The sequence below is a fragment of the Vigna unguiculata genome, chromosome 10, assembly GCF_004118075.2.
Source record: "Vigna unguiculata cultivar IT97K-499-35 chromosome 10, ASM411807v1, whole genome shotgun sequence".
Classification (NCBI taxonomy): Eukaryota; Viridiplantae; Streptophyta; class Magnoliopsida; order Fabales; family Fabaceae; genus Vigna; species Vigna unguiculata.
The window spans coordinates 3,244,574-3,258,697 of record NC_040288.1 but is presented as its reverse complement, the minus strand read 5'-3'; the positions used below and the strand labels follow the sequence as shown (position 1 = coordinate 3,258,697).

At 34.6% G+C, this 14,124-nt stretch overlaps 1 protein-coding gene across 1 annotated transcript; it reads right to left on the bottom strand.

Annotated features, from left to right (window-relative positions):
• Positions 1-477: 477 nt before the first annotated feature.
• Positions 478-12,132, bottom strand: LOC114166965 (chromo domain protein LHP1-like). The gene is made up of 8 exons (XM_028051844.1): positions 12,075-12,132; positions 11,748-11,939; positions 11,626-11,669; positions 10,667-10,692; positions 10,415-10,501; positions 9,409-10,164; positions 967-1,027; positions 478-866 (listed from the first exon to the last, which is right to left on the bottom strand). Exons 1-8 carry the CDS (start codon positions 12,130-12,132, stop codon positions 819-821), a joined length of 1,272 nt encoding a protein of 423 aa, XP_027907645.1. The 3' UTR covers positions 478-818.
• Positions 12,133-14,124: the final 1,992 nt, after the last annotated feature.

The following is a 14,124-nucleotide window of genomic DNA, read 5'->3' as shown; positions in this document are numbered from 1 at the left end:
AGTAGAGTAGTTGATTTTGGTTTTGTGAAAAATATGATGCATTTTACTCTTTTTAATGATAAGTTATCTGAAGAAATTTACAAAACAAAACATTCATATATCAAAAGCTCAAAGAAAACTATGTTCATGATCCAGTATTCAAGTTGAGTAGAATCCATGCATCAAAAAATCCAATTCAACTAGGTTTGTTAACACTGCAATGAACAAATCTCCTTTTTCACCACCAACAATCTTTGCTCATGAAAACAATTTCCCTTTTCAAATTCACATTCAAACATTGTAAAAGCAGAAAACTAGAAACACCACCCCCTACCCTAGCCTTAAGTTGGATTGATAAAAAATATCCAACAAAGATTGCATCTTAGGTAGAAAGAAAATTGAGTGCAACATAGCATTTGATTTAACAATTTCACATGCAGTTAATTGTGGATTTTCCTGCATTTGGTTAGAAAAAACTCAACCAATAACATAACAGGCAAACATAAACTGCTAATAAATAGCTATAAATTTCCATAAAATTTGACATTATCCAAAACAGTTTTTTCATTCTTGACTAACTAATTCTTAAGAAACTATTTGGTCCAATCCTCATGTCTTGAGACACTAAAATATGTAGTTCTTTATGGCACCAGGTTGCATCACAGTATGTAGCCAGACAACCACTGGTTAAAATGTCAATACCTATATGTAACTAACAAACAATGCATTTCTTACCCTTTACTATCTTTTGCATCTACAAAAGATACTCTTAAAAATAACTAAGTGCTGTCATGTGAAATCTGACTACATACTCAAAGCACCTTCAATACTTTAGTCGGTCAAGATGTAGGGCTGTAGCGAAGATGCTGCTCATAGAAATTGATGAGCTGCAACATATGAAAAAGAGAAGGGTTATGTGAGAAGAGGCCTTAGAAACATTGGCAATGAAATAATCAAATGTAGTAATGAGAAGGAATAGGGCACTACCAGAAGTGGATTAAATGCTTTTAGATACTTGTTGTTAACCATCACCTCTGTTCCATCAGACCTGCAAAGTTGATCACTAAATTATTCAGCTCATATAATATACTCAAATAGACCTGCAAAGCCTTGATATGAATAAAAGAGAGTAATGATATACATTTAGGAAAAAAATTGAATAATGCAAATGAAACCCCAGGCTCCACAGAATCAAATGATATAAGCCAAAAGCAGAGAGTAGAGACATGTTTGAAGAAACTTCTCCCTTAACACTTATAACAAGAGAACAAATGAGGAAAACAATGAACTAAACTTATTCAAAAGCTAAAACTAACTTACAAATAAGCTGATTTGCACAAAAAAAAGAAAACAACTCGCGTTAATTTCTTTAAAACCTAACTTATGCATACTCTAGTTCTAACTTGTAAAGAAATTGATTTCATTTTTCCTTAGGTTTATCTAACAGACCATAGGTTCATTTGTTCAATGACCTTGAACAAACTTCTTTGGCAGAATTTTGCTTCATTTGTTGCTCGCACATAACTATAATAATTTTCCTCTCAAAATGCTTTCAAAATTATAAAAATGCAGCAGGCAAGATCACCCTTCAGAAATACTGTAGATTAACGTGTATATGAGAACATTCAAAACTTGCAAGACTAGTTCAGAAAATATAGCTCTCAATTGCACCCAGTAAGGCTGCAAGCACGGTAGCATTACAGAGCAGCAGCCTACTGTTCTAAGAGCAATCTCACAGCACATTTTTTTGGCCATTTTCACAGGCAACCTCTTGTGTCTCACCTGCCTAAAGCAGAGCTTAGCCAGTAAGCTTCTATTCTGAATTTTCCAGAAAAATTGGTTACCCATCTTGCAGCAACCTCTACTAAAAGAGGCAAATCATAAATGGGTGAGTGGGTATGGATGTTAGGAAGAGGAGGCAACTGGTTGGAAAGGATATGGAATTTGTTTTTTGGGACTGTTGGGGATGCATGCACCTGCATCCCAATATTGGACCACTCTATACCTCCAAACTGTCCACTATAGGAGGAGGGTATTTTGTTCTTTTCCTATTAATCATAGACAAGAACAGAAATAAATCACCAAGAACAGAAATAACAGGAGGCATAGAAAAACAACACCCAACTGACCCAAATACACTAAGAACAAATGAATGCAAAGCATAGGTGCACTCGATCATCTAAATCTCCTGATTCGTATGGTTTTTTACACCTGTCTCTTTACCAACTGCCTTGTCTTCCATTTTTATTCCTTCTAGTTATACACGGACTATGGAACACGAACGTTGGAAAAAAGCAATGCAAGAGGAACTATAGGCAATTCAAGAAAATTACACTTGGGACAGTGTGTGTTTTCCTCCTGCGGTCAAACCTATTGGAAGTAAATGGGTTTTCTCTATCAAGCTTCACTCTGATGACTCTTTGGATCGCTACAAAGCTCAATTAGTAGCTCTGGAGTATGCAATTTATCACGATACATTTGCTCTTGTGGCCAAGATGATTACAATTCAAACATTCCTTGCTATTGCTACTTCTCAATCATGGCCACCGCACCAAATGAACATGAAGAATGCTTTTCTTCACGGTGATCTCAAAGAAGAAATTTACATGAAACTTCCCTTTGGTATGACTCCTTTTACTGATACTTGTAAATTGCAACGTCCTTCACACAAAGTCAATATGATTATTCTCTCTTCTTCCACAAGTGTCCCACCGGTATAGTTCTCCTTTTGGTTTATGTGGATGATCTCATCATTACAGGAACTAATCATGGGTTAATTACTAAGTTGTAAACTGAGCTACATGCAACAATTTGCATGAAAGATCTTGGACAACTCACATTTTAGGATTGGAGGTACTTTTAAGATTTTATCAATTTTGCAATTTAGATGGAACTACTTGAGTTGATACTCCTATGGAAGTAAATATCAAATACAGGAAAGATGAAGGAAATCTTTTGCCAAATCCCATTCTCTATCGAGCTAGAAGCCTTATCTACCTAACAATCACTAGACCTAGCATTTTGTACGTTGTTCACCAAGTCTACCAATTTATGTCCTCTCCTTAGCATCTTCATTGTTGTTCGTCACATTATCTGCTATCTTATAGGATCACCTACATGTGGGTTATTCTTTCCCAAAGACTCATCTTTACAGCTTATGGCATACAGTGACGCTGATTAGGCAGATTGTTCGGATACTCGATAGTCTACTACAGGTTGGTGTATGTTTCTTGGTAATGCCTTAATTTCTTGGACATGTAAGAAGCAAGATCATGTTTCTAAATCTTCTACTGAGGCTGAATATCGTTCAATGTCGTCTACTTGTGTTGAAGTTGTGTGGTTCCATAGTCTTTTGGAGCAAATTGGTTTTTCACAACCCAATCCAAAGCCTCTTCATACTGACAATATTAGTGCTATTTAGATTGCTGCAAATCCCATGTTCCATGAACATACCAAGCATATTAAAGTGGATTGTCATTATATCCGAGAAGCCTTGACGACCAATGTCATCTCTCTCCCTTACATCTCCATTAATCTTCAAGTTGTTGATGACTCGACAGCACCATTTGTTTCTTGTAAACAAATTGTTGTTGGTTGACTTTTCAGCATCAATTTGAGTGGGAATGTTAATGTGCATAAATGTATTTTATTACCTATCTTTAATAGATTATTTCATACCTTTTATAGATAGTTGTTAGGAATCCCCAATAATTACTCCCGGTCATATCTCCTGGAATCTCCAATATTAATGTAAAATATGTATGCCGTTGCCTATTTGAGAAAGGAAGGCTGAAGAATGCAATTAAGCTTTTCTAAACAGATCGTGTCATATTATAGTATGTTCTCTTATGCCTTGATTGTTTGACACTTTCCCTATCATTTCTTTTTCGATGTGAGCCCTAATTGCACAGTCAACCCATGTCTAAACTCAATCACTAAAACACGATGAAACTTTGTCACCTTTGCTATGACATGCAATGTAAGACTCATAACAAGCATGGCAGTGACAGGGAGCAAGACAATCACAACGGTGTTTCTCAGGAAACCTGCAACAGTGATAACAGCATCCAGCTATGATTGCTGCAATGTCCGGTGATGGTGATGGCGATGGCAATATTTGACAACACTAAAAGTATCAAGTGCATCTTCATTCATCTTAGAAAATATCAAATCATATCAGTGATCTAACCATTTGTCTGCTGAAACTCTTGATCCACATGTGATCTATGCAATTAGCAACCCACTATGAGTTAACAAGTGGACCCACACAAAACTTGTTGGATTGTACAAGTTAGCACTTTACTGACCTCGCAGAGAAAGAGAAACAATATGTATATATATATATATAGGAAAGTTTAGAATAGGAGCCGTCATACAAACTACCATCCCACTATAAATTTTGAGTGGCTGCTCTTGGTGCTATTGAATAGTAAAAATGTGGATCATCAGTGCAATATGGACTAATTTGGAATTAGTAAAAAAAAATGTGTACAACATGCAAATAAGAATTACAAAGATGACCAATTTAATTAACAAACAAAGCAAGCAAACTTCACACAATTTGATAAATCTCAATTTCCTATTAATGCAAATGCATAACAACTTTATCTAAGCCACAGGCTTTTCAGGATATCGAAACAAAGTTCACACTTACCAGGCAAGTTATTATGCCCATCAACAAGAAAGGAAACAGTTTTTTATTAGATAAATGAAAACTGACAGATATTTGCACTGATGAATGAGAATGTTTAGGTGGATTAGTAGACATACAAGCAAGATAGAAATCAACAATGAATGCATTGGAGAGATAAATAAGTCACAATTTGCGCACAATCACCATCAATCCAGGAGCACTAAGAGCATGTAGGTAAAAATTGAAAGATGAAGGTGATATTAATAGTAATAGATGTAACAAATTGACAGAATGTGTACTGACCAGGAAAGCTAAAGAAAGAAGAAAGGAAAAAGCAAATGACAAAAAAAGTCTTATAGAAATGTGAAGGAATAGAGATCCAAACAAAGGTCACCAAGGCTCATCATTACAATTAAGCCCAGGCTCACCCTCACTTGCAGAAATATTTTACCTAAAATTAAACCCTGAAGCAATGATGTTCAGGGTAAAATTGGACTTTTAATGCCTATACCATAATTGCACCATGGCCACATTGTAGTGCACTAAACACCACTACTTTGGCAGTTATTGTGTCTGCCATGGTTACCATTGAAAACCACTTTGCTATCCTCCTAATATCACACCATTGTTACCAAATTTGACGCCCTAGTATGCAAAGTAATTAAATGGATCTTACCCAATAGACAAATGTATAGAAAGAACAAAGAAAAACAAATGAAAAAATTTATAAACTAGAAATCTTGATTTAATTGGCCTTACCAAAAGACTTGGTATTGGAAATGAAGTATGAATGGTTGTAAAGCTGCAACAGCAAGTGGCGAAATGCGAAATAGAGGAGTTTTCACCTTCAATCTTCGTCGGATGACTGCAACTCAACTAGAGTTGGTTAGCAACGGTAGAACAATGTTCGAGTTCGTTAGGTTTGCGCTTTCACCTTCTTTTTCGCTTCGTTCTTCTCCTTTCTTCGATCTGGGTTTGGGGTTTCCATTTGGGTTACAACAAATTTCGTGCAATTCTACGAATTCAGTGACTCATTCTCGAACTCATGAATTTGTTACGAGTCAACTGAGTCTACTCCGAGTCCACTCCGAGTCCACTCCTAGTCCTCTCCGAGTCCACTCCGAGTCCACTCCGAGTCCACTCCTAGTCCACTCCGAGTCCACTCCAAGTCTACTCCTAGTCCACTCAATGTCTACTCCAAGTCCACTCCGAGTCTACTCAAAAACGAGTTTAAATACGAGTCAACTCGTGACCACTGTCTAGACTCGTAATCTCGTACAGGTGTGCGAGTCAACCCGTGAGTTTGATAACCATGGTTGTAACTTTACAATCTTTAAACCTTGGTTATGCTTACTAAAATAGTTAATTCTATACTAAAAATAGTTGATTCTATACTAAAAATAGTTACTTTTATACTAAAAACGGTTAATTTGTACTAAAAATAGTTAATAGTTAATTTTATACTAAAAATGGTTAAGTTTATACTAAATCAAAATTAAATTTGTATATATAATCAAGTTTTAATAGTGTAAAGTACCATAGAATACATGTGTTCACACTTACTAGACAATTTCCAAGGAAAGTTGTGGGATCGAGCCACGTCCATCCTGACTAGAATTCATAGAACAAATCAATTAATCTTATAGCGCTTAGGATATAAATCAGGTAGAAGAATTCTTCTATTGATTCACGTTTCTCGTTGAACCAAAGAATCAAAATCATGATAACTAGTACCAACTAATGGAGTAGATTAGGTATATCAAGGTATCACTATATTAAGCATACAAAGTAAGGATTCTAAGAGATACCATCTATAAAGGTTTTTTCGATTAGTCCCAGCCTATCAAAAGCATACCGCTCCAATTTCTTTCCCAATAGGACATAATATTTTCCTTTTTTACAATACACAACTACCATAACAAATTCTCGAACTCGCGTGTTTGTTACGAGTCAACTGAGTCCACTCTGAGTCCACTCCGAGTCTACTCCGACTCCACTCAAGGTCTACCCCGAGTCCACTCCGAGTCTACTCAAAAACGAGTTTATATACGAGTCAACTCATGACCACTGTCTAGACTCGTAATCTCGTACAGGTGTGCTAGTCAACCCGTGAGTTTGATAACCATGGTTGTAACTTTACAATCTTTAAACCTTGGTTATGCTTACTAAAATAGTTAATTCTATACTTAAAATAGCTGATTCTATACTAAAAATAGTTACTTTTAACTAAAAATGGTTAATTTGTACTAAAAATAGTTAATAGTTAATTTTATACTAAAAATGGTTAAGTTTATACTAAATCAAAATTAAATTTGTATATATAATCAAGTTTTAATAGTGTAAAGTACCATACAATACATGTGTTCACACTTACTAGACAATTTCCAAGAAAAGTTGTGGGATCAAGCCCCGTCCATCCTAACCTAGAATTCATAGAACAAATCAATTAATCTTATAGGGCTTAGGATATAAATCCAGTAGAAGAATTCTTCTATTGATTCATGTTTCTCATTGAACCAAAGAATCAAAATCATGATAACTAGTACCAACTGATGGAGTAGATTAGGTATATCAAGGTATCACTATATTAAGCATACAAAGTAAGGATTCTAAGAGATACCATCTATAAAACTTTTTTCGATTAATCCCAGCCTATCAAAAGCGTACCGCTCCAATTTCTTTCCCAATAAGACATAATATTTTCCTTTTTTACAATACACAACTACCATAACAAATTCTCGAACTCGCGAGTTTGTTACGAGTCAACTGAGTCTACTCCGAATCTACTCCAAGTCCACTCCTAGTCCACTTTGAGTCCACTCTGAGTCCACTCCGAGTCTACTTCGAGTCCACTCAGGGTCTACCCCGAGTCTACTCAAAAACGAGTTTATATACGAGTCAACTCATGACCAATGTCTAGACTCGTAATCTCGTACGGGTGTGCGAGTCAACCCATGAGTTTGATAACCATGGCAGCTAGCATAACAAAGTAAGGATTCAAAGAGATACCATAAACGTAGCTTTTTTTATCAAAACCACTTCAATTTCTTTCCCAAGACATAATATTTTCCTTTTTTACGATACACAATTAACTTAGCAAAGTTAAGCCCACAACGTATATTTTATATTCAACCTATCACTTCTTTCTAGCTCTAGTTTTTCCTTATAATCTATAACTATCCTTTCTTCCAATCAACTAATCAATTTTGAAAAATCCAAAACTAAGCATAGTAACCCAAAGATGTATTGAACCTTATGAAAAAAGCAACCAAATTATCCCTTCGCACTTGCACAAAGTAAGCAAGCTAACTTTTATTCTATCAGAAAAGAAAAAGAAAAAAAAAAAACCCTGATTAGGAATCGTGATTCGTAAAAAGCTGGAGTTCTTTCCATAAATTCTAATTTAATTTGTCATCAACCCATCCAATCTAATTCATTACTCTCCTAGTAGACAACACTCATTACAAGCAAGAATTTGTAGTCCTCTAGAACAACCTTTGAATCCTAAGATTTTCAACCCCTTTTGTAATTTTGAAACTCATGTTTGAATCTTATAACCCAAGTTCATCCTATTGGCAACGAGCAAACGACACTTACACACGATACGACGTTCTTTTTGCAAGGTTACCTCTTTCAATTTATTATTTTGCCTCAAAATATGCATTCCAAAACCTTTTCCTCTCGTAACCATTCGCCCAAACTTCGATGATCTAGCTTTCGATATGATACTATTGCTACACTTGTTTCTTCTCTTTACCAAGAACTGTATTATTGTTTTGTTACTTCTTTACTTGACTGCTTTCCTTATCAATGATGATGTTGATGAAAGATTGTTCTACTCCAAGGTTGCATCCCTCGCTTACTAGAACTTTGTAAGAGGTGGTGATGAATAGAAGCAATGCTTCAACCCTCTCTTCAGACTAGTTTATTTATTTCCTTAAGCAAATAATTCTCGGTCAAGTTGACTACAATACGACTCATGTGGGATAGTCCAGCCAAGCCAAATAAGTTTGGCTTAGGCACGTAGTGTGTTTGTGTGTGTGAGTGGCACTTCCTCTCCCATTTGCCTTTCTTCCTCTCCCGTTTGCCTTTCTTCCTTCCCATTGGGACCCCAATGAGAACCCTAATGGGTGGGGCCTTCTAAAAGCCAATCAAGGTCTAATTGAAGAACCACAAAATTTAAAGGTAAGTATTTTGTTTAGTATATATGATTTAGCATCTGTAAACATTGGCTAAAATTGTATTGGTACTAACAAAGGAATTGTGGACATCTTAGTTTCTCAACTACATCAATTTCCCCCTTTCTATCAAATATTCCACACCACATCCTTGATCAACCAAAGAAAAGAAAAACACTATACTCTCATAATTAAATTCAAGCTTTAACTGCTTGTAGTAAAACATAAAAAAAAAAAAATAAGCTTCAATAAGTCAATAAATGTTAAGCTACCTTAACAATTCTATGTCAATCTTACAAGTAAATGTTTATAAAATGTAAGTGAACGATATTGGAAATATCTGTGACTGGCCTCATTTATTACCAGAAGCTCCCACAACTGTCTCTATAAAATGCAATAGAAAGGGACTACTGTAATTTCATTAACTCAAAATAATCATTATCGAGGAGTGCACAATTGCAACCAAAATTAACACTTCTCCTTTCCTGAACCGACCAGCTGTATCAAAGAAGAAAGATATCATAAAAACATACATGACTCAAGGTCAATTAATCTTAGAATGCATATTATGGAAACAAATGCACAGTGAAACTTAATGTTAATTGCTGAGTTACTTACTTTGAAGCCACAAAGGTTACCAAAACATCCTGCGCTCCGCTGGCTACAGAAGCTGAATAGCCTATTGGCTTTATAATCTTTACAATATTGCTAGCAGGTCTGGCATGATTAGCACCACTACCAACATTCCGTGTTAGTAGGGCTGACTCATCTGTACTAACAGCTGCTCCAATTGGGTTCTGTGTATTGGCAGGCTCACCAGCATATAATTCTTTGTTGAACCTCTTTACAGAACCAGATTTTCTCCTTTTGGCTCCTCGGCAGCGACCACTTTCACTTGTTTCCATGCGAACCCCCTTTGGCTTAGCAACTGTTTGACCATTATTGCCAGCAAACCCAGGACCAGAAGGCATTGCTTCTGGAATCCGTATTGCAAGCCTGTCAGCTTCATTCCCACCGGCAGAAGAGGCTTTCAGCTCACTAAGCTTAGGATCATAATCATTTTCCTCATTCCTTTCAACATTTTGTTCTGAAACAATTGGAGATTTGTTAACATTAACAGGTATGGCACTTTCAAGATTGTTGCCAGCACCATTTCCCAATTCATCAGCAAAAAGAACAGTCTGAGGAAAGGCAGGAATAACAGGAAGGCTAGCGTCACTAAGAACAGGAAGAGCAGACTGTGAATGGCTTCCAACGGTACTCGAAAAGCGTCGAAGACTGTAAGGAGTGGTAGAACGCTCCAGCCTCTTCTTGGGTTGAGTATGATGCACCACGTGCTTGCGTTTGCGCTTACGGTGTCTTCCTGACTTCAAGCTTTGAAACCACAAAAGTATAAGTGAACAGGTGATTTTCACAATCTAGACATATTATACGTCCATCCAGTTTCAGGCAGCTACAGTCTTTTTATAAGCAAAGCAACCCATTCTAAATAACAGGAAAAACAGAACACAGACATAAAATATGATAGGAATATATGCACCTTCACATCTAAGCTCATAATTTAACACAGGGTCCAAAGAAAGATATAAAAACTTCTATCTTTTATGGAAGAAAAAGGGAATACCTCTCCTCAAAAGCTTCAACAACATCAGGAACAGAAACCAGATTTTCTGGTGGCTCCCAAGTGTTGGCTGTCTCAGGCCACCCATTCCTTCAGCAATAAACCAGTAAACAGATCAGCAATAAACCAATAAACAGATCAGCAAAAATACATACATAAAATTTTCACACTAGACCCTTTTTTCTTTCAAGTATTTGCATCACAACCAAGTCAATCAATAAGAACAAAAGACAAAGGAGCAAAAGGGGTACTCACCATTTGATAAAGTATTGCACCTGACCCTGTATTTGCAGCATTTGAAATCCACATTATCGTAAAGGAAAGCCCCCAACAGGACAGAAAACAGTTAGCCCAAAGAACTACATCAACAACAGCAAATTCTCTCCAAGTTTGGCTGGCTACTCGAATCAAGTTCGAATTAAACCATAAAGTAACTCAAAAGAATCCTTATTAGATAAAAATAGACCAAAAACACACTCCCATTACAGATAAAACTAGACCAACAACTATAAAAAGAAAACTCCATTACATATCAAATAATTAAACAAACATAACCCTCAATCACCAAAGAATAGGAACAACAACAAATCCTATGAAAGGCTGCATGAATCAGACAACATTCTAGGTGGCCCTTTAAACCACTAAAAAAATCAAAAAATTCACTCTTGTAGAGGAAGCGGGACCAAAACTAAATCGACTGCAGATATAATTATTCAAAAAAGAAAAAATCACGGACACAACACAAAACGAGGAAAAAACAGGCGATCCTCAATCACTAAAAAAATAAGTAGACAACAACAAAACCCATAAAAAAAGTCGGCTACATGAATAGCTCGACATAATTGACATTATTCGGCAACTGGTTACCCCATTAACCAAAAAATTACTCAAAAAAAAACACATAACAGATTAAACTAGGCCAAAAAACAGCCATGGAAATAAATCATTTAAAAGAAAAAAAAAAACAGACACAACACAAAGCAGAACAAGAGGGAGAAAACATAAACCCAATCATAGAACAGCAATAAAAGTCTATCTAAGAGCAAGGTCGACTACATGAATCACAAGCCATTTACGAAAAGAAAAAAAAAAAAAAAAACTCTAAAACATTCCCATACAGATAAAATTAGCACAGGCAAAACAACAGGGAAAAAACAATCTCCATTACAGCACCACCAATGGCAAAAGAAGAGGAAAAGATGGGAACTTTTTACCTTGCGCACCCTCTTGCGACGTATAGCTTCAACTTCATAAAATTCTCAGCCAGAACAACACCCTGAGCCCCTGGAAAGCACCACCAGCATTTTCCTCTTCTTCATCTCCCCCCACACCATACTCTTCTTCCCCCTCCCCTTCTCCTTCCTCACCCTCCCCGTCAGAATCCCCACCTGGGGTTCCTCATCCTCCCGTTCCGCAACTGGGTCCCTCGTTCCCCTCAAAGCTTTGAACTTTGTCACTCCCACCTCTCCACCTCCCGAATCCGCAGCACCAGAAGGCTCCACCACTCGGGCGGAGCATCCGCCGTGGCCTTTTTCTTAGCACCACCCTTCATTGCAGCAACCTTGAGCAGTGCCCTCTCTATTTTGTTGTTCTGGTTTTGCTGATGAATGAAGAAAAAAAAAATCTTGTTCTACTGAAGAGGAAGCACCAAAAGTTGTGTCACCTGGGGTGAGGTGATGAGCTGTCAATCTATGGTATCTATGCCTGAAAGCGTGATCCATCGCTCAGGTTTTTATTTAACGCTTTTTCTTCTTTCGCCTCTTTTCCTCTTTCTTTCTTCTTTTTCATTCAGATTTTTTCCTTTTTAATTTTTTTTTCTCAGTCTTTTTCTCTTCTCTGGATTTCTTGGTGGGGTTTGTAATTTTGTTTCCCTCCCTACCCCGCCTTTTTTTTTTTTTCATGAAACTTCTTTTTTCTTCTTTTTTGTCTTTTTCTTGTTCTAAGGTCTTTATTTTTTACTCAAGATTATATAATTTAAATTAAATATTTCTGTAAGAAAAAATAAATTACTTTATTTTTAAGGGTTAGTGAAATTTAAATGTATTGTAAGTTTAAATATTTTTAATTAAGTTTTCTTTATCATATAAAGACAAATAAGCAATGTAGAAAAATAATTACATTATTCAATTAAAAAATTTAAACAACAAAAAATGTAATTCGAAAATTTATTAATAACTTGAAACTAAATTAAATTAAAACTTTCTTAGAATTACAAGAGAATGAATTAGACACGTTTTAAGATACACTTCGTATGCAAATATTTTTATGTGTTTCTTATTAACCAATTTTATATTTTATTGAATTAAAATCATTTCATATTTGATAAAATACATAATTTGTTCATTTTTAATTAACTTAAAATAAGTTATATAACTTACTTTTTATTGTTATAAAATTATTTATATTTTTGAATTGTTGTGAATGCATAGTGGGTGGCATGCGTTTCCTTTAGTATTTATGTAAATAAATAAAAAAAGTCTTATATTCTTTTAATAATTTTGTATTGTTTTATAAATAAAGCATTGAATGGAAAATATATATTTAATGAGTTCAGGAAAAAATTAATTAATGCTTATACTTTTATTTGAGTCATCATAAGGTATTAATTGAAAATTTATGTTTATGCGTTAAACAAATAAACTATTGAATGCATGAACTTCTTTTATAAATAAGGTATTAAGAGAAATTTTATATATACAAAGTTTTAATCCAGAATGCTATGATCATATTATAATGGGTGGGATGGCGTTGATAATTTATTAAATAGTTATTTAAAACTAAATATAAAACTGAAGTATAGTTTAGTTTGATTTTATTTAAATAAAAAAATAAGTGTCAACATAATAGAGAGTAGAAATTTCTTTTAGAGTGGCTTACAAGTCACCCACACCCTTTTTTTATTCATTAATTATAATTTTTGTGTTTATTTGAGCAGGTTAACTATTAAGCCAATGTTTTATAGTTTGATTTGAATTAATTTTTGTATATATTATGATAAAATTGTTAAACACTTTTACTGAAAAATGTTAATTTTTTTTAAAATTAATTAAATAAAGAGACGTATTGTTTTTAAAAATTACTTATAAATTCAATAATTTTCATTTAATTATAGATATCATTGGATTGAGCACTTGTACGAATCTAATGTTATATATACACACTACATATTTTTTTATTTTTTATTTCTTTTTAATTGTTTAGTTTGTCATAAAATTTATTTCCATATTTAAGAGATTTTTTGTCTTATCACAACTTTGATGCAATTATGTTAAGGATGTAAGTCAATTAAATATTTTTTATTTTCACATTTAAATATTTGTACTCTTTTAATATTTTTATTTATTGAGTATTTTCTTTTTTCACGTGAGAATGTTTAACATCTCAATTTAAGGGTTTAATAACATAAACATTTTATTTATTAGGTTATATAAAAACAAATTATCTTCTTTATTATATTATTAATTTTTGTTTCATCTAAATGACTATTTTGTTTTGCTAAAATAATTTTGCACCCTCTAGATTGATATTTGAAAAGTTTTCTTAGATCTTTAAGGTATTTTTCATTTTATCATAATTTTAATTACACATTTGTTTTCTGTAAGGCCCACTTTCCATTCTGCCCCTTTTCTTAGGGCTGCCTTAACTATTGGGCCTTAGGGTTGGCCCAGAAAGGGAAAACGGACCTAGTCCGCCCAAACCCTAACCTATGCTCA

Coding starts and splice junctions, on each gene's coding strand:
- LOC114166965 (XM_028051844.1), bottom strand. CDS start 12,132: ATGGATCACGCTTTCAGGCATAGATACCATAGATTGACAGCTCATCAC. Junction 10,693..11,625: donor GTCGCAAGAGGGTGCGCAAG/GTAAAAAGTTCC, acceptor CTGCAAATACAG/GGTCAGGTGCAATACTTTAT. Junction 10,165..10,414: donor GTTGAAGCTTTTGAGGAGAG/GTATTCCCTTTT, acceptor GTGGTTTCAAAG/CTTGAAGTCAGGAAGACACC.